At 43.3% G+C, this 24210-nt stretch overlaps 1 protein-coding gene across 1 annotated transcript in view; it reads left to right on the top strand.

The window, feature by feature from the left end:
• The window catches only part of pde3b (phosphodiesterase 3B), a 59704-nt gene extending 39013 nt beyond the window's left edge, over positions 1-20691 (top strand). The window contains exons 4-16 of the mRNA XM_056268614.1: positions 666-802; positions 1299-1405; positions 2751-2970; positions 3068-3159; positions 3262-3425; positions 4003-4137; positions 4498-4609; positions 4778-4891; positions 6016-6215; positions 6496-6699; positions 16200-16361; positions 16448-16685; positions 18713-20691. Of these exons, the coding sequence (XP_056124589.1) occupies positions 666-802; positions 1299-1405; positions 2751-2970; positions 3068-3159; positions 3262-3425; positions 4003-4137; positions 4498-4609; positions 4778-4891; positions 6016-6215; positions 6496-6699; positions 16200-16361; positions 16448-16685; positions 18713-18930 (2103 nt within the window). The 3' untranslated portion in view covers positions 18931-20691. The remainder of the gene's footprint in view (positions 1-665; positions 803-1298; positions 1406-2750; positions 2971-3067; positions 3160-3261; positions 3426-4002; positions 4138-4497; positions 4610-4777; positions 4892-6015; positions 6216-6495; positions 6700-16199; positions 16362-16447; positions 16686-18712) is intronic.
• Positions 20692-24210: the final 3519 nt, after the last annotated feature.

The following is a 24210-nucleotide window of genomic DNA, read 5'->3' as shown; positions in this document are numbered from 1 at the left end:
GTGAGAAAATATGGGAAATTAGTATCCACAATTAAATTTCGAATATCGGCCATTATATATCCAGTATCTATTGATACCATTAAATTAAAAAATGTAATGTCAGCTGAAAACCCATATTGTTTTTTTTTTAAGAAATGAATACTTTTATTTAGAAAGGTCACTGAAAAAAAATTATATTTCAAATTATTTCAATTTCAAATAAATGCTGCCCTTTTAGCTGTCTTTTCTTCAAAGAATCCTGAAGAAGAAGAAAAATTCACTGGTTCTACAATTATTTTTATTTATTTATTTCTTTTTCTGAAGGATAATGTGACTCTGAAGACTGGAGTAATGTTTTCAGAAGCTTTTCCATCACAGGAATGAGTTACATTTCAAAACAAATTCAAATAAAAAACTGTTATTTTGAATTGTAGTTATGTTTCACAGTAATAATTTAGAAGAGTGTTTTGAAATATTGCCTTAACTTAGGGCTAACTGCGCAATACCATGGGACATTAGGATGGTTGCTGGTTCGATCCCTGCAAGTAGTAATCCATGAGCCATTACTGTTGTGCCCTTGAGCACAGTTGTTCCCTAGGTAGCTCCAAAGGGATTTTCTCTGTAGCAGGTGTACTGTAAGTCACGTCTGCTTATTGAGTACTTACTAAACGACTGTGTACTTTCAGGGTCTGAGCAGCAGGAACAGTCTCCCTACCCCTCAGCTGAGGCGCAGTTCAGCCTCTTCTTCTCTGCCCCCAATGGAGTCTGCCTCCTCACGCTGGGAACGAACCAGTGGAAAGAGATCTCTCTCTGAGCTCAGCAGGTCAGGCCTCACGACTACACTCTTTACAGACCTTAGTGCACTCTCTGTACTCCTCTAGGGCGGACGAGGACAGGAACACAAGTGCATTTGTATATGTGAATTGGTAGTCGTCACCAAATGTGATTATAATATAATGAAATGTTTGTATAAGGCAATAGTTTTAAGATTTTATTAGGACAATGTGCTTTCTGTAATTTTACTGCTTGTCCTCAAGGTGGCAGTGTTAAAAAGAAATTAGTCAGCAGCTGGTTTTAGAATCCCTAAAAGAAACTTCATCTAACGTAAATTGACATCACTTGTCCCTTGCATAATTATTAAATATTTCGATTTATTAAATCACTTAATTGTCCTTTCAGCTCTCAATGAAAGTGTAGTAATCTCAGCTTTGTTTAACACATTTTGCAATGTTAAAATTAATTGCAAAGATTTTTCCCCATACTTACCACTGGGCATAAACATAGGTGACTTGACTTCTATACTTTTTTTTGTCTTACAGCCAGAGTTGTGTTTCTAATGGGCCCAACAGCAACTTGCTGACTATACCTAAACAGAGATCGTCCTCTGTCACCCTCTCCTACGGCCACACTGTATCCAGAAGACCAGGTCAGCACCAATCAAGAGTGAAATAACCTTCCCTTCATATCATTTTTTTGTACAAAAAAATATTTGAGATTAGTCTTTACTAGGCTTTACTGCAACAGCTATATCCTTATGTTGGCAAATGACAAACAAGGATGTCAGATGTTTTAAAAAAGAAAACTTAGTACTTACTATGCAACACCTGACTATTGCAGTGCACTTTACGTTGGGACCTGTCAAACGCATATTGCCCGCTTACAGCTTGTACAAAATGCAGCCGCAAGGTTGTTGATGAATGGTAGGAAAACAGACCATGTTACTCCCTTCTTATCTTCCTTAGGCTGGTTACCAGTACATTATAGGATACAGTATAAGATTCTGCTATATGTTTTTAAAGCACTACATGGAATGGCGCCAGAATATTTAGCTGAGCTTATTAAGCCCTACAATGCGGGTGCAAGATTAAGATCAGCAAAGAAGTTTTTATTAACTGTTCCCCGTGTACGTCTTAAAATGAAAGGTGAACGTGCTTTCTCTGTCGCGGGTCCTAGATTGTGGAATAAGTTACCGTTGGATGTTAGATCCTCCATAAATTTAAATGTTTTTAAGGGCCGCCTAAAATCGCATCTGTATTCTTTGGGTTTTTAGTACAGTGTACTTGGATGTTTTCTGTATGTTTTGTATGTCTACATGTTTGCTGGTTTCTTCTTATTGTGATGTACAGCACTTTGGAACTACAGTGGTAGTCTGTAAGGTGCTATATAAATGAATAAACGAACGAACGAACGAACGAACGAACGAACCTGAGCCAAGGTCAAGTTTATATTATAATGTATTGTGTACATTTATGTATTCTACAGATAAGTCAATCTAAATAGTTTTAATAGTATGTGGTGTAACCCTTAAGTAAAAAAAAAAAAAAAAAATCAATCCTATTTTTTAAGGTTTATAAATGTATAATGACCCAAACACACATGCATGAGGGTCCTTTGTACTTGTTTTGTTGCAGGTAAACAAAATGGCTACCTGTACAGTATGTTGATTACGCATCATTTATTTAATTAGACAGACAAGCAATGATAGTAGATTATTGCCAACATTTCTTTTTCAAGAATTTCAGTATGTTTCAGTATGTTAATGAGACCTTTACAGACCTTTAGCAGTCTCTGTACAATTACACCACCTTGACTTAAAGCCCACAAAAATATCAAAATGATTTTGATTCTGAAATGGACATATATGTTCATCATAGCAGTGTATCTGATTATTTTTGTGTATTTCTTACTTATATATATATTACTTACTTATATATATATATATTACTACTACTTTTTTTTGGATAACTTAGTAGATTTTCTAATATATATAGGTGCTTCTCCCAGCCTGAGCCCCGTCAGTTCCCCGAGTCACAGTCTCTCTGCTGCTTCCGGCTCGTCTCTAGTCACACGCTCTCCGGTGGAGTTCCCAGACACTGCTGATTTCCTCACCAAGCCTAGTGTCAACCTGCACAAACCGCTGGGCTACATGCTGAGCTCACCTGATTTCCAGCAACCGTATCGAGGTCAGGTCTCGGCCCCCTTGTGCACCAGGTACTGTAACTTCTAGAACCCTTTCCCTATTCTCTCTGACGAGTAGACCAATGAAGCTGCACCTTATAAGAGAAATAATTAATTGTATTTTCTTTAGTTGTGGCCGACAGATGCTGAAAGGTGTGGCCAATGTGGAAATGGGTGAGGGCCATCACCCAACAGCCAATGAGATGCAAAGAACACGCTCAGGTAAAGTTATTAAGCTATTTCAGGAATATATAGGAGTATAGTCATTCCTGTGTCCATCCTTTGGTTTAACACTCAAAATGATGCTTTTGCTTGCTTGTTTAGCTGAAGGAGCAGAGTATGGTGGGGAAAACCTGATCCGAGAGGAGAGCGTGGAGGCTGAGTCTCAGGAGGAAAGGACTCCAGACACAGCGGAGGAAAAGCTAAATAGCCAGACCGAGGAAGAGGAACAGACCTCCAGTACAGAGCAGACCTCATTGGACTCTGAGGTAAAGCGCACACACGGTGAACTGCACTTTATCCCCACATGGTTTCATTATATTAATGTCTAAAACATTGCCTCAGGAACTGAAATCAAGATCCAGTGTTGCTTGTGGACAAGTAATTTTAATTTATTAAGTGCTGTTTCGCCTTAGAAAGCCCCACAAGAGAAGAGCTTTTCTTTCACGTAACCTCAAATGCCCTCATCTCGATTCCACCGCTCTCCCGCTCCTTTTATTGGCCAATCTGGCAGTTGTTAAAGTGGCCAGCTGTTGAACAAGCCGAGTTGAGTTTAGAAGAAGAGTGCTTATTTGCATTCCCATACTTTTGCATTGTTATGTGGTTGCTGGATTTATAGCTGTGGCTCTTGAGTGGATCTCTCCTCAAATCCTCGGCTTATTGTTCTGCTCAAAGGGGTCTACATTAAGAGCGTGTGAGGACAACATAAATTTAGCTGACTTAGTAAAATATTTTCGTTGTTATCTCTGGAAAAGTGGCCAGACATGACATTATCTGTAAGACTAAGCTGAGATTACTGCAAAACCTTCTACCTTCTGTCTGCTGACTGTGATTGATCTCTGGCAGGGAAATGAGGAGTTCAGGTTGGACTCTATGCTGGTGGAGCATGAAGCACTCATGGAAAAGATCAACACCTGGAACTTCCAGATCTTTGAGCTGATGGACATTACGGGAGGGAAGACTGGCAGGATTCTCAGCTATGTTAGTGCTTTGTAATTCAAAATATTAAGCCGAGCATTAAGAAATCCTATTGACATGATGAAGATAATGAAATGCCTGAGTTCTGGAAATCAGCCTTAGTCAAATTGAGAGTTTTTTCATCACTTTGGTGGAAAACATGGTTCTCTTTTAGATAATTAAAACCATTCCCGTTTCGTTAAATCCAACCAATTACACACTTTTATTGTCTGATCTGATGTGAATGGCATTTCGTAGATTTAGCCGGATGTAATGCTAGTGGTCTCTCTCAGTACTGCGTGCCAATAAACATGAATCTGCAGGGACTCAATGGCTCACTGCTTGTCTTGTCTTAATGAAGTTCTGTTTGTTACATTCTCTCAGGTGGCGTACACTTTGTTCCAGGACACCGGTCTGTTCGAAATCTTCAAAATCCCTGTGCGGGAATTCATGACGTACTTTTGCGCTCTGGAGAACGGCTATCGTGATATCCCCTGTGAGAAAAAAAAAATCTTGTTAAAGTTAAACTTGAAAACTGGGTTAGAATTGTTCCAGTATTTCTCAAATTGGACCACAGTGCAGATTTGTGTCATGTGAAACTGAGAACGGTTGGAAATTATTCCAGCGAAGCGTTAATGTGTTATTTTATCTGCTCTCCACTCAGATCACAACCGGGTCCATGCCACCGACGTCCTTCATGCAGTGTGGTATCTTACCACCCAGCCAATCCCAGGATTTCAGCAGATCCATAATGAGCATGTCACAGGAAGTGATACAGGTACAACTATGCTCTCATACTCCATTACAGTTTTGCCATCAAGAAACTGAGGTATGTGAGCGTTACTGAGGCGGGGTGGTATAGTGGACTGGTATCTGAAAGGTTGTTGATTCAAATCCCACAATGACAGATTCATGGTCTACCATCATTGTGCCCTTGGATAAGGTACTGGATGAAACTTTAATATAGAGTACACGATGGACAGATTCAGGTTAGAGCATCTGTTTCCTCAGTTATGTCTCTAATTCTATTTAGCATAGCTCCTGATCCATCAGAAATAAATTAGAGACCGTTGCTCGGTCTTCGTTATTCCAGCCAGCGGCGCAAATGCTGTCCGATTAGAAATCGTCTGTTGCGATTGAGATCTGAGGTGGCTGCTGGCTCAGCATGTCCGGGGCTTATTTTAAGTCTGCTGATGGCCCTTGTAATTTCTCAAATGGAGTTCACTCTGACTCACTCTGCTGCTGTTCCACGTAGCAGCCATCTCTGGCAAGCAGAGGTGTTGAATCACACCGAGACCAGTGACTTCACTAGCTGGCTCAAGTACAGAATTACAAAATATTCCAAAATCTTTGGGAAAGAGATGGTGGAGTATGATTTCAGAGTATTTGGTTTGCTGTAAAATGTCGGCTTAATTGCAGCCTCTTGGCATGTTTGATTCTCTTATTTCATTAGTGATGTTTAAGGCCTATGCACTCCAATTTTGAATTAGCAACACAGAAAACATGCTTGATTATAAACAAAGAATAAACTGACCTGTTTCTTTTTTTGGCAAGTTTTTTTATTTTTTCATTTGCTGAACATATTTCATATAGTTTATATATAGTACTATATTTATAGTCATTTAGCTATATGTTTTTTTTTTTTTTCAGGGTATCGGTCTATATTGGATATATTTGGCCAATATTGCACATGCCCATTTCCCCTGGTTTTTCCATAGATTACTTTTGCTGTCATCTAAAACTCACTTAAATATAATCTTTAAAAACACTAATAATTTAAACTGTTAAATGTGATCTTATACAGCAAAGGAAATTCATTTTGAAATCTAGTTTTCAGTCTGGAATGAATGTGTAATAGTGTTTCATCACTGGTTTTACATGGTAATTTTTTGTTTTTATTAGATTCGGACAGTGGAATTTCCCCAGGTAGGGTGGCATATGCCACGTCCAAAAGCTCCTCGTTTTCGGATGACAGTTACGGCTGTCTGGCCTGGAATGTCCCTGCGCTGGAACTCATGGCACTATATGTAGCAGCTGCTATGCATGACTATGATCACCCTGGTCGCACAAATGCCTTTCTCGTAGCCACTAACGCTCCTCAGGTTAGTAAAATAACTTTTTTTCTTTTTTTTTTGCAGTTTAAAAGAACAATGGATTTTGTAGTTAAATTTGTTCTGAATAGCTTATGAACACAGTTTTGGTTACCGAGTTTTCACACTGTTGTGTCAAGAAGTGAAGCCAGCCCATCTTTTATCAGAAGCATATGATTTTGTAATCAGTGCATGGAACTTCTCGACTCATGCACGCTGTTACTCTCTTCTTCTCTCTTTCTTTCCCTGTTTCCATCTCACCACACACACACACACACTCTCTCTCACACAGGCGGTGTTGTATAATGACCGTTCGGTTTTGGAGAACCACCATGCAGCTTCTGCCTGGAGCCTGTTTCTTTCCCAGCCTGAGTTCAACTTCCTGTGCAGCTTGGACCATGTTGAGTTTAAGCGCTTTCGGTTCCTTGTGATCGAGGCCATCCTCGCTACAGACCTGAAGAAGCACTTTGACTTCCTTGCAGAGTTTAATTCTAAGGTAGGTAGTAGGGGTGCACCGATATGGTATCAATATCAATAATTAGTAACGAGCACAACAGCTTGTTGTGGGCCAAAACCAATAAATACAATTCACGTTGTGGTAAATCATCATACAGATCAGATAGTCATCTGTCATTGGAAAGGCCTCAGCTAGTCGAATGAAACAAACATTGTTTCACTTGCAAACTACGGTAATGTATTGGATACAGAAACAGAAAACATCCTTGTGTTCAAAAAACAGATGGTCAGAGTAACAGAGTGAAACTATTTCTGTTATTCCACTTTTGGTATTAATGGTAATTTTATTTTTGCGAATAATGCTTTGGCTGCCATACATCTTGCATCCTCTAGTCAGTAGTGTAAATTGAACTATGGTCATTAAAGGTGCATTGCGCAACATTTCATGTTAAAAATACCCGTTTTTCTAACCCATACATGCTTAAACAATTGCTTGATGGTCTGAATGAGCCCTTCTCTGATCATTGCGATTGCCTCTATAATCCTGTACAGTAAAATAAATAAGAGGGATTCGGGACGGAATTTGAGACTGGGCGTGACGTCATGCGCGTTCACACTCACCTGGCTATGTCTGGCAGGTTTGTGTATTCGCCGCCATTCTCCGTATCAGCGAAGACAACTCGAGCGACAAAACTTTAGTCAACTTTCGACAAAAGTAGAAGATGGATTCTAAGAGACCGGCTTGTAGTTCATTCCAAACCCCAACGCAAACTCCACGTAAGACAAAGAAAAGAAAACTTTTGTCTAGTGCCACCAAAAGGGCCAAATTGGAGTCAGACAGGCGTCGGAATAAGACTTTCAACAAATGGAGAGATCTCCGGTCTGCTCTATCATACAGTAAACACATAAAACAGTTCAACATGGAGATAGATGGAAACAAAAACCGAAGTTTTCTACTACCCCCGTTTTCCCCTCACACATAAGTGTGTCATTTACTCAAATGCCTTTCCTTTCATATATTTAAAATGACTTGCAGATTTATAACTTTATTACCTCTGAAGACAGTATGACTGTAAACAAAAGATTTGTGTGGCTGATGCTCCTTTGGTTATGAACAGCTTGTGCTCGTGCAAGCATGCGTATGCGTGTGGTCCATGCATAGACAGTAAAAGAAATGGACACAGCGACCCCATAGACTTCAACGGAGAAAAGTGAAGTCAATTAGAAGCACTGACTTCCTGATTGCCAAGCGAACTGCGCAGACTCAAAACTGAGCTGGATGATGTAGATGTGACGTGAGCAACCTGTCTCACAGTTGTACGTCTTCTAGTAGCTGTGCCAAGAGGAATCTGAATCATTCCCTTCCGAATCTTGCAGAGTCGGAGATCGTGAGTATTAGCTGTCCATGAGCTCGTAGCAGGATCAACTTTACAACTCTCTATGGGCTTCTCCCTTGACTTTATGCCTCCACGTCCCCCCGATTGTGCGCGAGCTTCTACTTCTCTCTATACGGTAATTTCTCTACTGTGCGACAGAGAGCCGCGTGTTGTGACGCAATCGTTAGCCTATTTTTTACAAAAACTGCTTCTACGGGGCCATAACGTAAGATACAAGGTAATGGAGCCATTTATACATTGTCGTGTTTCTTTAGAAATAAACAATGGACAAATGGAGTCTTTAAACGCCTCAGATGTAAAGTTATTCGCTGTCAAAGTGGCTCCAAAATGAATGGGAGTCAATGGAATGCTAACAGCAGGTGAAGGGCAGGCTTGCTAGCCAATGGCGGCCCCCGGGGAGACTTCAGTTTCCGGCTGATGGATTACCCCCTTGGGTCCATGAGCGTGCACACCTCTGGTTGCAGTTTCGCTTGTCGCCAGAGGGGGCATAGTTCTGCAAAAACTCAGAGACTTGCGCAATGCACCTTTAAGCAGTCAAAAACAGGAAAAATCAACATGAACAGACTTGTGCTCATTTATTATCAATTATTATGGGAGCTCAATTAATTAATAGCAGTTGTTATTATTATCAATGTGGAAAACGTCTCGGTTACGGATGTAACCCTCGTTCCCTGAGTAGGGAACGGAGACGTTACGTCGGATGACGGAGAATGGGGGTTTCGCCAGAAAGCCTATCATCTTCGAGTATTAAAAAACGAGCCTATGGCAATGAAATGCCATGGGTCTGCGGAATTTGCATAATGTATCTCCGCCCCACCGCGTGGGTATTTAAGGAGAGACACCTGCAACAGCAGATCATGTCTTCGCTGAGGAGCCGAGACTGAACTCAGGCGTCTACCCAGCGGTACAGCGGAAGTGGCAGGGAGACGTAACGTCTCCGTTCCCTACTCAGGGAACGAGGGTTACATCCGTAACCGAGACGTTCCCTTTCGTAGTCACTCCGAGTTACGTCGGATGACGGAGAATGGGGGTCCCCGTGTAATCACGCCACCTTCACAGCTGTCTTCCAGTGCCCTGCGAAGTCTGACCTCCCTGTCGTGATATAGGCACGGACAAAGGAGTCCTACTTAACACAGGAATACCAAGGTACACTGGGAAGCATATCTCAGGGGAGAAATGCCACAGCATGCCTACCCATAGGGAGGACTTAAGAATACACATATGGCCGAGGGGGCTTCATATGGAGGAACACTGGAGTGACCAGCCCGTGGGGTGGCAACTTTCAACTCCAGGAGTGGCAAGGTGGCTTGCTGAGGGAAAGACACATGCTCAAAGAGGCTTACAGTAGAAATACACATGTGGGGGTTACTCAGAGGAGGAACCATGCACACGGACGCACCTAGCCGACGCACAGGCAATAGACACTGGCGCCAGCGTCAACAGTGCTGGAGGAACTCAGGGCTTCAGAGAGGAAGGCTACCTGAGGAAATATCGCACGTATCCAGTCCGTGGATTGGAATGGCGAGCAAGCGAGACACCTAACGGCTCCCATGTTAGCTTGAAAAAGACAGTACATGGGCGGAGACTGGCTCCACTCGGAGATTGTAAAATCTGGCGAATGTGTTGGGTGTCGCCCAGCCTGCAGCTCTGCAGATGTCTGTTAGCGAGGCGCCACGCGCTAAAGCCCAAGAGGACGCCACACTCCGGGTGGAGTGGGCGGTCACACCAAGGGGGCACGGTCGACCTTGCTGCTGGTATGCCAAAGCAATGGCGTCCACTATCCTTATAGGATAACCTTTGCTTGGAGAGAGCCTTTCCCTTCAGCTTCCCACCATAACAGACAAAGAGCTGGTCTGAGGTCCTGAAACACTGCGTCCTGTCTACGTAAGCACGGAGGGCGCGTACTGGACAGAGCAGTGCCAAGGCTGGGTCTGCCTCCTCCAGGGGCAGCGCTTGCAGGTTCACCACCTGGTCCCGGAAGGGAGTGGTGGGAACCTTGGGCACATATCCAGGCCGGGGTCTCAGGATCACGTGAGAGCAGGCCGGCCCGAAGGTGGCAGGGTACTCAAACCTGCCTCGTCCCGTCCAGGAGCCACACGTGGAGTCTCCAAAGATCGGGACGAGGGTGCCATAGGGTGCCCCGTCTCTGAGAAAGGAGGTCCTTCCTCAGAGGAATTGGCCAAGGAGGTGCTGTCGCGAGGAGTATCAGTTCGGAGAACCAGGTCTTGGTGGGCCAGTATGGGGCGACCAATATGACCTGCTCCTCGTCCTCCTTGATCTTGCACAGAGTCCGTGCGAGAAGGCTCACTGGGGGAAACGCATATTTGCGTAGGCCCTGCGGCCAGCTGTGCGCCAGTGCATCCGTGCAGAGCGTACCCTCGGACAGGGAGTAATACAGGGCGCAATGGGATGAGTCGTGGGAGGCAAACAGATATATCTGTGCGTCCCCGAACTGGTCCCATATCAGCTGGACCGACTGGGGATGGAGTCGCCATTCGCCAGAGGTTGGCCGGAGCCGTGACAACTCGTCGGCTGCAAGGTTCCGCTCTCCTGGAATGTAATAGCACGAAGGGACCTCAGGTGCTTCTGACTCCATAAGAGGAGGTGGCGTGCGAGTTGCGGCATACGGCGAGAGCGCAGACCACCCTGATGGTTGATGTACGCTACTGTCGCGGTATTGTCCGGACGGACAAGTACGTGTTGACCCTGGAGCAGCGCGTGGAAGCGGTGCAGGGCAAGGCGTACTGCCAGCAACTCGAGGCAATTGACATGCATGAGGCGCTGGGGTCCTGTCCAGGAGCCCGCGGCTGCATGTCCATTGCACATGGCGCCCCAGCCCGTGGCAGAGGCATCTGTGGAGACAACAACATGCCTGGAAACTCGTTCTAGGGGAACTCCGGCCCGTAGAAAGCTGAGGTTCCGCCACGAGGTGAAGGACTGACGGCAGGTCGGAGTTATTGGAACTCTGAGCGTACCGCGATGCCATGCCCACCTCGGGACCCGATCGCGAAGCCACAGCTGAAGCGGTCTCATATGAAGCAATCCGAGTGGCGTTGCCGCGGCTGCGGATGCCATATGCCCCAGGAGCCTCTGAAAAAGTTTCAGTGGGACCGCACTCTTGCCCTCGAACTGTCGAAGACAAGTCAGCAGTGAGTGTGCGCGCTCGCTCGTAAGCTGCGTGGACATGGCGACCGAGTCTATCTCCATACCGAGAAAAGAGATCCTCTGCACGGGGCAAAGTTTGCTCTTCTCCCAGTTGACCCGAAGGCCCAGACGGGCTAGGTGCCGGAGCACTAGGTCTCTGTGTTCGCAAACCTGGACTCGAGAGTGAGCTAATATTAGCCAGTCGTCGAGGTAATTCAGGATGCGACCCCCGTGTTCGCGCAGGGGAACAAGGGCTGCCTCGACGACCTTCGTAAAGACGCGAGGAGACAGAGCCAACCCGAATGGGAGAACTGCGTACTGGTATGCCTGCCCCTCGAAAGCAAACCGAAGAAACGGTCTGTGTCGAGGTAAAATGGAGACATGAAAGTAGGCGTCCTTCAGGTCTATCGCTGCAAACCAATCCTGTGGCCGCACGCATTCGAAAATGCGTTTGGTCGTGAGCATCCTGAACGGCAGCCTGTGAAGGGAGCGGCTCAAGACGCGCAGATCCAGGATTGGCCGTAACCCACCGGTCTTCTTGGGGACAATGAAGTACGGGCTGTAAAACCCTGACCTCATTTCAGCTGGAGGGACAGTCTCGATTGCACCCTTCGCCAGCAGGGTGGCAACCGGGGCATTGCCACCGACCAAAGTAAACGGACTCCCCTGAAGCGGGGAGGAGACCGTGCGAATTTGATCACATAGCCGAGCCTGATAGTTCGGGCGACCCAGCGGGACAGGTAGGGAAGCTCTAACCAAGCTCCCAAGAACTGAACCAGCGGAAACATCCGAACGACAGACGTCCCCCCGGAGGGGCAGCGAAGCGGAGTGACCGGCCCAGGCGTGGGTGGCATAGCGGCCCGGTGCGGGGGCACGGTCATGCTCCGCGTCCTGACAGAGGAGACCAGGGAAGGACCAGCGTTCCACGGGGGTCTGCTCTGCCAGGGGTCTGGCGACAGAGGGGGACGAGAGTGGTGTGGTCCGGAGACGGCACACACTGTCATCCGCGCCCTCAGAGACAGAGGGGGACGAGAGCGGCAAGGCCCGAGAGCGTCGCGCACTGTCGTCCGGCCCTCTGAGGGCTCAGAGATGGGATGCAGCTCTTTGGTTTAGAAAAGATTCTCCCTCCACCGGGGGAAGGAGTGGCCCTGCAACCACTCCCTGAAGAACTGCAACCCACATCTGAGCTGCCCGTAACGGGAGCGCCGCAAGCCTGGCCTTGGCGGGGCTGCGGGACCGGTACGGGCAGGGGCGCCTTCCTGCGACCACCTCCACGGCGCGGCCCGGAGCTGCTGGGGGCCGGGCGGGAGGGGGCGGAAGTCGCAGGAGGGCGCATTCGGCAGCAAGCGGACTGAGGCGTCTGAGCCGGCAGCTGGAGGCAGCAAAGCCGCGGGGTCAGACAAAATAGCCACAGTCCACTTCTGGGCGGCCAAGAACTGTTGGGCAGAGTCCTCGACCGCGCCGCCGAAGAGGCCAGCCTGGGATATGGGGGAGTTGAGGAAACGAAATCACTTAGCCTCGCGCACATCAACCAGGTTAGCCAGAGGTGTCTGACCACCTATGTGGACATCACCTGACTCAGGGAGCGTGCGGTCACCTACGTCGCTCGGAGAGCAAGGTCGGTGACGGCAGGCAGCTCAAGGATGAGCCCTGAATCAGCCCTACCCTCGTGCATGTCATTGAACACCCAGGAGGATGGCAATAACACGCAGTGAGGTGGCAGCCTGCCCCGCAGCTCTATAGGTCCCCGCCACCGGAGTAGACAAGAACCTACAGGCATTGGAGGGGTGCTTAAGAGTCGCCACGCCAGGTGGAGGCGCTGTGGGGACACATAAGTGTTGCCACAGAACACTCCACAGGGGGAACCCCAGTGCACCCTAGGCCGCGGCCTCTGCAAGGGCAGAGAAGGCGGAAGAGGCCACTGAGCAGTCGCGAAAAGTCAAGGAGACTTCCACGATCTCATGATCTCTTCATGCACGTCCGGGTAGAATGGATTTGGGTTCGCCACCCCCAAAAACCAATCACCCGGGAAGCATAGCTGTGCACTCTGGATCAAACTCGTTAGGCTAGCACATCCGAGGACGGCAGCACAGACGAGCCATCATCTCTAGAGGACTCCAGCTCACCTTGTGATGCGGTGATACATGATTTCATCAGCCGGGGGACCGAATGAGCCAGCGGGCCAGCGAACTCACCTGGGACCACGCAGGTTGCAATGTGAAAGACGGGGTGTGGACCGAGGAATTTTTCGTCGGTTTAGTTCCAAACCTGCCGTCTTAGGTCACCCTGGCCACCAGCCGAAGTATTATCTCACGTGGAGAAAAATAGATCGGGGTGTGGATGAGGGGACTCTCACTCATTGAGCTCATCGAGTCTCGACCGTTACATTGCGATGGTCACGTTCCCAGTGAGAGAACGTGACACACCCACGAGCGCTGTCTGAGCGCGATCAAAGCCCAAACACTCAAAACAGCGCTCGCGCCCATCAGCTGAATCTATCAGAATACCACACTCAGAAAAACACGGGCAGATCGTCTTTAGAAAGACGCGTCTTTAAAAAGACGTGCTGCGTGCAGCTCTTTAGTGAGAGGAAAAACTCCGCGGATGTTGAAGCGACCAGGGAGAACACACAGACTGGCAGACCACTGCTCAGCTCGCAGGCAATGTGAAACTCGCTGGATACCGCCGTCACACCAACACCGGAGAGTTCGCTCGTCTCGAAGAGATGTAGTCACTGAGAAAACTCAGGATTTGGCTTGTGGAGTGAAGAGATGCTCTTGGCTCCTAAGCGAAAACATGATCTGCTGTTGCAGGTGTCTCTCCTTAAATACCCACGCGGTGGGGCGGAGATACATTATGCAAATTCCGCAGACCCATGGCATTTCATTGCCATAGGCTCGTTTTTTAATACTCGAAGATGATAGGCTTTCTGGCGAAACCCCCATTCTCCGTCATCCGACGTAACTCGGAGTGACTACGAAAGGGAACAGGTTTTGCTTCTTAATATTTTGTGGAAACCATGATGCTTTTTTTTCTGGATACTTTGAATAGAAAGTTGTTTTTTTTTTATAGAAACATTTTGTACAATTTTGAATATCTTTACTGTCACTTTTGATCAATTTAATGCATCCTTGCTGAATAAAAGTATTAAGTAAGTATTATTTTTCTTTTTTTTAATCCAAGCTTTTGAACGGTAGTGTAACATGGTTTACACAAAAATATTAAAGGGGTCATATAATGCCATTTTTGTACAAGCTAATATGATTCTTTAGGGTCTAAATTAAAAGTTTGTAATATACTTTAATTAAAAATTCTCATTAGTATTGTAAGAAAACAGTTATTTTACCTGGTCAAAAACAGCTCTGTTTTCAGCACGCTGTTTCAGTGCATATGCCTTTAAATGATCATGAGCTGCGCTCACTCCGCCCCTCTGTTCTGTGCGTACACGTTTGTAACACAATAACACAATAACCATAACGCGTTGTTCATTATAGACGTGGGATTATGAATTATATTGAGAACGTCGTACATAGAAAACATGCCGTAATGTACCCTGAGTGTAAACCTTAGACTCATTCATCGTGAAGCGTGCAAGCGATTTGCAAAGATATAAATATTAATATAAAGGATAATAAAACGTTACACTCACTTCAGTTGTTCTAGAGGTTCAGCAGGAACACGAATAGCTGGTACCGATCCTTTATTCAGGAAGCTTCTTAGCAAAACCAGCTTTATACTGACACTCGTTTATAAAGCAGTCTGGTGTGTGAAATGATTCGCGCAAACATGAGAGCATTGACGTTGCTCGTGGGGAATATTCCCTTCGAAAACAAACACAGCCACTGCGTCTTCAGCGGTTCGGATTTGGGAACATTAAAATGACTGTGTTCGTTATTACACCCAAGAACAGAACACCACAATCGCTTAGACGCCATTCTGCTCATAGACAGTGCTCCAGCATATCAACAATGATCGCGCCGGTCCGCTCAGACTATGATTGACAGCTGGCTCACGAGCGAGGGCGGTTCTGTGTTGAAACCCGGCTGTCAATCAACAATCGCGGGAGGGGCGTCCGACCGTGTGACGTCACACGGTCGAACGGCTCGATTTGAGGCAGGGGAAAACATATAAGGAGATTAAAACAAAACCACTGGATGGATTTTTATCATTATATGATGGTTGTGTACAGGCACTGCCAACACACATTTCAGTACAACCAACTTGAAAAAGTGCATGTACCATTATATGACCCCTTTAAGCAAAATCTTTTCAAAAATGATTATAAGAAGAAATGTTTCTTTAGCACTAAATCAACATAAAAGAGATTTCAGAAAGATCATGTGACACTGAAAACTGGATCAATGGCTGCTGACAATTCAGCTCTGTCATCACAGGGATAAAATAAAATATATTCAAATAATTTTAAATAATAATTTTAAATTGTAATAATATTTAACAATATTACTTTTTTTTACTGTATTTTTGATTAAATAAATGCAGCCTTGGTGAGGTTTAGACTTTTTTCAAAAACATGAAAAATCTTAATAGGCTTTATGCCGAGCGTCACGTGACCAAGCCGGAAAACAGATCACATCGCTTCCGATTCAGGTCTTTTGTATGTGCTTCATGAATTTTTTTGCGGTTTTACTCAAGATAACTTAAAAGGAGCAAGCAAAAATGAGCATAACCAATGTCGCATGTGCAGATTGATATTTAAAAGTTTTTTTATTTTTCTTCTTCACACTAACGTTTAGATATTTAAATGGCATAAAACACCAATAACAACGTGAACTTAGTAGGTTAGCTGATTACCTTAAAAATCCATAGATATCGTAGTTAGTTCTTACGGCCGTTAACACTTTCTCTGACAAGCGGATGCAATGAGACCTGTTTTCCGGTTTGGTCACGTGACGCTCGGCATAAAGCCTATTACCTGCCTACTGCAGAAAATGGTGTTTCCTTGTGGTTAATCCCCTGATTGATATTTCTCTTTATTCAGGTTAATGACGTGAATAGTCCAGGCATTGACTGGACTAATGAAAATGACAGGTTGTTAGTGTGCCAAGTGTGCATTAAGCTGGCAGATATCAATGGGCCAGCCAAAGACCGCAGCCTTCACCTCAAATGGACAGAGGGTATCGTCAATGAGTTTTATGAGCAGGTATGTCCCATTCACTTTATTACACAACTTCAACTGCGGCAACATGAGTTCAACATTTGTGCGTTTTTGCATTTCTGTCTTTATAGGGTGACGAGGAAGCCACTCTAGGATTACCCATCAGTCCTTTCATGGACCGCTCGGCACCACAGTTAGCAAAGCTGCAGGAGTCTTTTATCACGCACATCGTTGGGCCTCTTTGTAACTCCTATGATGCTGCAGGCCTGCTGCCAGGATACTGGATTGATGAGGAAGGCTCCGACGATGAAGAGGACACAGAAGACATTGAAACGGAAGATGAAGAGCTGGACGAGGATCTTGAACCAAGTATGGCTATACACTTGTGCTCATAAGCAGTGTTGGGGGTAATGCATTACCAGTAACACAAGTTACGTAATCAGATTACTTTTCAAGTAACTAGTGAAGTAATGTATTACTTATAGATTTACAACATAATATCAGAGTTACTTTATTATTAACAAAAAACAAAGTCACAGGAATTATGAAAAATAAATTACAGGAATACAAAAAAAACAGATAAGGTGGTAGGGTATTTACTCTGAGTCCTGGTCATTGTTATGTGCAATATACTTGGAAATCTTCTCAGCAGCTATAGTCCCGATCTTTAATGTAGAGATTTGTGCAAAATTCACCCGAGCCATGGATATTTCCAACATTATAATGTCCTGGAGTTGTCAACCACTTGTAAATATCCAGGGTGTGTGGTGGGAGCCAGCATTAGCCAAAATAGAATTGTCTTTCAGTGGGGGTTCAGCAGTATAGAAAAGTGAGTCAATAGTTTTTGATAAGGCTCAGTCCAAAATTTTTAAAGTAGAAGTCAAAACAATGTCTTTTAAGTGGCGCCCAATATTTTTTGTGACTTAAGTTGCAATTAATCAGTTGGTGAATAGGATTCCTAGATGAGGTGAAAAAAATATAGCCCCATACTCTTCCCCAATCCATGATTATCTCCTCTAGTTCAAGGTCTCTTTCCTATTGTCCGCAATATGGCTAAGCGTTTTTCTTAGACTTTCCAGTACAACCATAAGATCAAGTGTCTGGAAGGGGACATTTCAAACCAAGCAATGATCGGATGTGTGGTGAGCAGTTTTCCCCAAGGCACCCCGTAGGCCTTCATAGCCGACCTGAGGTGCAGATACAAAAAGAGGGAAGAGGGTTCTGTTCCATACCGCTCACACAGTTCTTGAAAGGTTAACATGCATTCATTATTATTATTATACCAGATAGGTGTATGGGTGTGCCAAATATAAGAGTTATGAATGCATTTTTCCTTCGGTTTAATGTTAACTGTTGTGTTGGCCTTTTGGACCAAAGGCTTGCATACATTTTTTGCTGTTCAACCCAGAGAACAGAATGTCTGGTTTGCCTGCTAAGCTCTCTTCTATCTCTCTCCAAGGAACCCAGGAAAGTGGGTTGAGCCAAACTTTAATGCATTTTATTCGAAAGGCCCTATGGTACAATTCAAAATTCGTGTTTTGCACGCAGCAATTTCTCAAATTTAAGTCTGGGTTGTTTACAGTTTCAGATGAATTTACAGCATGTAGAATCAAGTTTGTGCCAAAGTTACTTTGTCACATTTGTTGACAAGCTCTTCTATCCCCATTTTGAGAGAAATCGGGATTCAGGAGTAAGTGCAGAGGCGTTGTGTGCGCTGTGTAAACATGACGGGTATTGTAGTTCTAGACTGTACGTGAGCATGTATTTACCCATCTCAGTTGCACAAAAACAGATTGAGTATTCCTTAAAATTAATAAGAATAGTGAAATACAAACTCAGAATATTATGCAAACCTGCAGTAATGAAATATTTTACATAATACAAAATACTTAACGTACTGTATTTAATCTTAATTTATTAGTCTTTGCTGCTGACATTTGATGATCCAATTCAACCATACCAATAATTAAAAATGACACATCACATTTGCATTTAATTGATTTATTTTGCTGAAGTAAGAGCATTGAATTTTATTCTGCGTCATATATTCATAGTTCACAGGAGAGAACATGGGTTTGCTTCAGCCCGAGGCTTATTCGTTTCACTTTTGGTGTGAAAGGGCCTTTTGACAAAACATTTAACTTTTGTTACTTTTTCTTTCCAGCCCAGGTGAGAACAAGTAATGCAAACGTAACATAATGCAATCATTTCCATAAAAAGTAACTAAGTAAAGCAATTAGTTACTTTTTAGCAAGTAACGGAATATTGTAAGGTTTTCACCAACACTGCTCATAAGTTTACATAGCTCTTGTAGAATCTGTAATAATGACAGAATGCTTTCCCCCCCAAATACTTCAGCTTAGATGTAGCACACACTAATTGTGTTTTCCTTACAGAGAGGAGGAAGGGTCGACGTCGGTTGTTCTGCAACATCATGCAGCACTTAACAGAGAACCACAAGGTGTGGAAGAAGACCATCGAAGAAGAGGAGAAGGCCAAAGAGCTGGAGACACAGCAGCAGCAATCCGAGAGCCCCAGCCTTCCTCCATCCACCTCTTCCTCTGATGACATTCAGGTCATTCAAGAGGAGACAGAGGAGGAGGAAAGGCAGTAGCAAGAGGAGAAGGTCAAGAAATGAAGCTCATTGAGGGGCTTAAACGGAGGGGATGACCCCTCCCTCTCCTTCACCTACACAAACACACACATTGACACCCAGAGGAAGACCCTAGCGGATCTCCCCATGCTGAAATTCGTCACTGTGCCGACACTCTGAAGCTAATGCAGTTCACATTGTGTTGAAAAAAAGGCCTTACTACTGTGAGAGGACCCTTTGGTGGGAACCCCACTCCTATGCACTTTCACCCCATGGAGAATCAGCGGAGAACGAACAGAGCTTTGAAGACGCAGAATCGTGTTATGAGATTAAAACAAGACAGAGAAGAAAACAGGCAGGGGAGAATCGTGCCATCCATGGTTACCTGGCTGTGATGCTGCCTTCAACGTAGAGCTCTTATCTCTCCCGTAGGTACTTAAGTCAAATAGGACACGAAAAAAGACTCTGGAAAAACACAAGAGACAATGACATAATTGACACCCGTTACCAAAGCGAACCGTTCAAAAACATAAAGACTACAACTGATGCCTTTTCAGGCTCAGTGTCAGGAAGCATAACTCAAAATGTGCCTGTCTGAACTTTAAATATATATATATATATATATATATATATATATATATATATATATATATGTGTATATGTATGTGTGTGTATATATATATATATATATATATAGTTTGTTTTTATTTTTCTTGTGGTCCAGAAAATGGGCTATGTACCCTGCACTGTATGTGCAGTCCCCAATTCATGCTGGCGACATAAAACACTGTATTACTGAACTGAGTCACTAGGACAAGTGGAAATGCTGACATTTTTGACTGAAAAATGACCTGACTTCTGCATCGTTTTGGATGCTTTTTATTCATGTTGATCACTTTCCTGCATTTTTTTTTTGTTTGCCTTTGTTGTTTGTAAGGTAGTTTTTCATTCTTTCATTTCATTTGTTGTGTGTTTTTCCCCACCTTGTCCTCTTCAGGAACGCTGAGTTGCCAATCGTTGAATCTTATCTGTAAAGTCCGTCTGTGTTTAAAAGCATAGCAAATGGGACAGGAATGCTGTTCAAATGAAGGGACGTTTCTCTTTTTTTTACGTTTAAATAGATATATTTTTTCACGGTTACTCAGGATTCATGTGAAGGATCGATCCTTGTTTTTTTTGCGAAAATTTAATTCTGCAATTTCAACTTGCACGTCGAGCATTCTTTTCAGAGGCGGGACAGAAAAAAATTATATTTTTTGTATGAATAACTTAAAAGTCGTTAACAAAAAGAGATGCTCCCTCAAAGTGTGGTGTCCTGGATATTAACCCCCGTCCTTATCAGCTGCTCCAGACCAATTTATCCATGTTTATTTTTTTCTAAAGACCCACTGATAAGAATTGGAACCCAGGATTGTTTCTGAAAACAAAATGTTTGACTAAGCACGTAAGTCGTAGACTAAACATTGCTTTGGGGTTACTTCACGTTTGGCATTATTTGAACATACGGACACATGCTTGTACTTACTCTAATTATTGCCAAACGCATAATCTGGCCAGTTTGTCCATTTTCAAGTAATCCAGGGTTTCACCTTGAAAGCTGTACTTTTTTCTTTCTTTCGTATTTTCTTATTTTTCACCATAAGGCAGGTTTAATACTAAAAGTTCTATATTTTTTTGTCTGAAGCAAGAACTCTAGGCATTCCACTAAAATAATGAGAGGAGGACGGGGAGGCGGAGACTAACCGGCTCCGGGTGTCTTTCTCTCTCGGTCCGCCTCATCTCGACAAAACTCATTTTGTCTCTGTAGAGGAAAGTTCTCAAGTAGGCAGTGTAAATCAAGCTAGTATATTTAAGAGTAAAAAAAGATTAAAAAAAATGTGCACATTTTACTACCAACCAAGTGTTTAACCTCTGCACAGAAAGAATACTTGCATATATAAATACATATATTATATTATATATTTTTTAATTAATCAACAATGCGTCTGTTTTCTACATACAGCTGACATATATTGTACATTGAGACCATGTAATTATCATCTTGTTTCAGGAGTTTTTAAAAAATCTAATGCTATTTACAGATGTGGTTGTGTTTGGGTGTTGTGTTTTTCAGTTTGTTAGTTGTTTATTTTGGGTGCACTGTCGTTTGTTCCTGCCCATAACCACTCTTTGCCGAACGCCCCTTATTTCCAAAGCTCGCCGAGCTTGTATCAGCGATGCCGGATGCCTAAATGTCTCTGTCTCCATTTGTGGGTTTGTTCATTAGTCACTGTTTTTGGCCTGTGCTCAGGGTGTGTTCTGTGTTGGGGGCTTGTGTGCACCCAAAGCAGCTTGTGGTGCTCTATCTCTCTCTCTCTCTCTCTCTCTCTCTCTCTCTCTCTCTCTCTCTCTCTCTCTCTCTCTCTCTCTCTCTCTCTCTCTCTCTCTCTCTCTCTCTCTCTCTCTCTCTCTCTCTCTCTCTCTCTCTCTCTCTCTCTCTCTCTCCCTCCCTCTCTCTCTCTCTACTGTGTGTTCATAATTTCTTAGTTCTGGGACTTAAAAGTGGCTCAGTTTGTACCACCCAACAACCCCCCCGGCAGATCAGAGCGTCACAGCACCACCATCCCCTCGTGTTGACCACTTGCTCGACCGTCAAAGCGGACTGTGGTATCTCACTGTGGGGCATTCGTCGCAACACAGTAACCTCCGACGTTCCTGTCATCAGTACCTTTATGATGGCATTTACTTTTTTATGTAGCATTTAGATAGCAATGTCCGATTTAACCATTCAGCCTTTTCAGGGTTGTGGGGGAGAATTTACTTTTTTGTTATTATTTATAGCTGTCATAAAAGCACCATCCCTGAACAATAGTTCTACTCTCAATTGATTTCTGTCTTTCTGTGTCTTTTTTTTGTTCTGTTTATGCATGGGAGCAGATGTGTACTTGATTGCTTTAAGTCAGGGGTTTTCAAACTGGGGCCCAGGGACCACGAGAGGGGGAGTGCTTAAAGGGTTAGTTCACCCAAAAATGAAAATTATGTCATTAATGACTCACCCTCATGTCGTTCCAAGCCCGTAAGACCTCCGTTCATCTTCGGAACACAGTTTAAGATATTTTAGATTTAGTCCGAGAGTTTTCTGTCCCTCCATTGAAAATGTATGTACGGTATACTGTCCTTGTCCAGAAAGGAAATAAAGACATCATCAAAGTAGTCCATGTGACATCAGTGGGTTAGTTAGAATGTTTTGAAGCATCGAAAATACATCAAAAATAACAAAAATTACGGCTTCATTCAGCATTGTATTGTCTTCCAGTTCTGTTGTTGATCCGCGTTCAGTGATGCTGGTGACGTGTTCTCTGGTGCGCCCGAGCTTCGTTTACAGTCTGAGGGAGACGCACGCTGTAAACAAAACAATCTTTGCAAACATGTCTAAGGATTTCGACACAGAGGAAGACTTGCATTTTTTTGCCCAGCCATATTTATTTGAACCCGAATACACGGACGCACCAGATAACACGTCAGCAGCGCCTTACGTCATCAGCGTCACTGCGGACTCATGAACGCAGATTGACAACAGAACCGGAAGACAATACAATGCTGAATAAAGTCGTAGTTTTTATTATTTTTGGACCAAAATGTATTTTCGATGCTTCAAAACATTCTAACTAACCCATTGATGTCACATGGACTACTTTGATGATGTCTTTATTTCCTTTCTGGACAAAGACAGTATCGTACATACATTTTCAATGGAGGGACAGAAAAGTCTCGGACTAAATCTAAAATATCTTAAACTGTGTTCCGAAGATGAACGGAGGTCTTACGGGCTTGGGACGACATGAGGGTGAGTCATTAATGACATAATTTTCATTTTTGGCTGAACTAACCCTTTAAATCCCTGCAAAAACAAGAAAAAAAGAATTCACAAAATGTATTTTAGGGCTGCCAAAGTTAATATGTGCCCTGAAGATATTAATGAAATTTATTGACAGCACTAATTTTTAAACGTCATTTTTAAGACTTGTGCTCACCAAGGTTACATTAATTTGGTCAAATATACAGTAAAAACTGTAATAATTACAATATATAATGTTTTTCAGCAACGATTACTCTAGTCTCCAGTGTCACATGATCCTTCAAAAATAATTTGTATATGCTGATTTGGTGCAAGAAATATTTCTCATGATATATATATATATATATATATATGTTTTTTTTTTTTTTTTTTTTTTTTGATGAATAGAAAGTTCAATAAAGATCAGCATTTATTTGAAATAGAAATCTTTTGTGACATTATAAATGTCTTTACTGTCACTTTTGATCAATTTAATGCATCCTTGCTGAAGGATTAATTTCTTTCACACACACAAAAAAAACAGACCCTAAACTTTTGAATATTATATGTATGTCTCTGTAAATGTAATTTTTATGGGGAGGTTTTTCACAAAACTATACAAAAAAAGTAGTGCTGTTAATAAAAAAAGAAAAAAGATCTGGAAAGTATTTACTTGTTTTTATGACGTCACATGATATTTTCCTCAGGGTTTTTTTTATACATGGAAAATATAAAACAACCTTAATATTTCAGGAAGGGAGGCTCCAAGATGATCAAAATATTTGGGGGCCCTTGTCTCATTAATAGTAAAATCATAAAACGTGTGTAAGGCCATCTAATTTGATCCAATGGCGGTATTCGATCAGAGGTAAAGGTCTCTCGCGTGTTCCGTCTTTTCTCATGGCAAAGGGATTTTTAGTTAAATGCAATACATTTTATCTTATGTATTAACTCGTTATTTCATCTGACTCCATAAATGAAAAGGTTTTTCAATGATATCTGTGCATCATTAAATCTATGTTTGACTATTCCTTTTAACTCAAAGTCAAAGTCTGTTAGAATAATCAAATATAACAATTTATTATGTCATGTAAATGTATTATTACAATTTCATAATCAATTGAAAGATAATCAATGCAAACCATCAAATGTTCTAGAACAAAGAGGAAAATCTTTCACCCGACATTATGAAATACATGAATGCTGAGTCTCGGCGACTCAGCATTCACGGGCTGATCTGAGATACAGAAAAGGCCTTGATCTTCTAGTTGCATTTCATTATAGCCAGACCTCATTTCATATGTAAACATGAGTTCACAGTGGAAATTTACCGTGTTCATCCTCCCAGACTTACTGGGGGTAGGAGTGGACCATTTGCTAACAGTGGGGATTTGCATTCAGGAGTTTACAGCTTTTTTGGGGCAAGGATCATGTCTAAAGGGCACATTCCTTTGTGTGCCAGTTATCCCTAAACTTCTAAAAAA

This window comes from Rhinichthys klamathensis, unplaced genomic scaffold, assembly GCF_029890125.1.
Source record: "Rhinichthys klamathensis goyatoka isolate OS25496 unplaced genomic scaffold, OSU_Roscu_1.1 h1tg000275l_1, whole genome shotgun sequence".
NCBI lineage: Eukaryota > Metazoa > Chordata > Actinopteri > Cypriniformes > Leuciscidae > Rhinichthys > Rhinichthys klamathensis.
The sequence above is the reverse complement of the archived record's forward strand: the minus strand, read 5'-3'. Positions and strand labels throughout refer to the sequence as shown.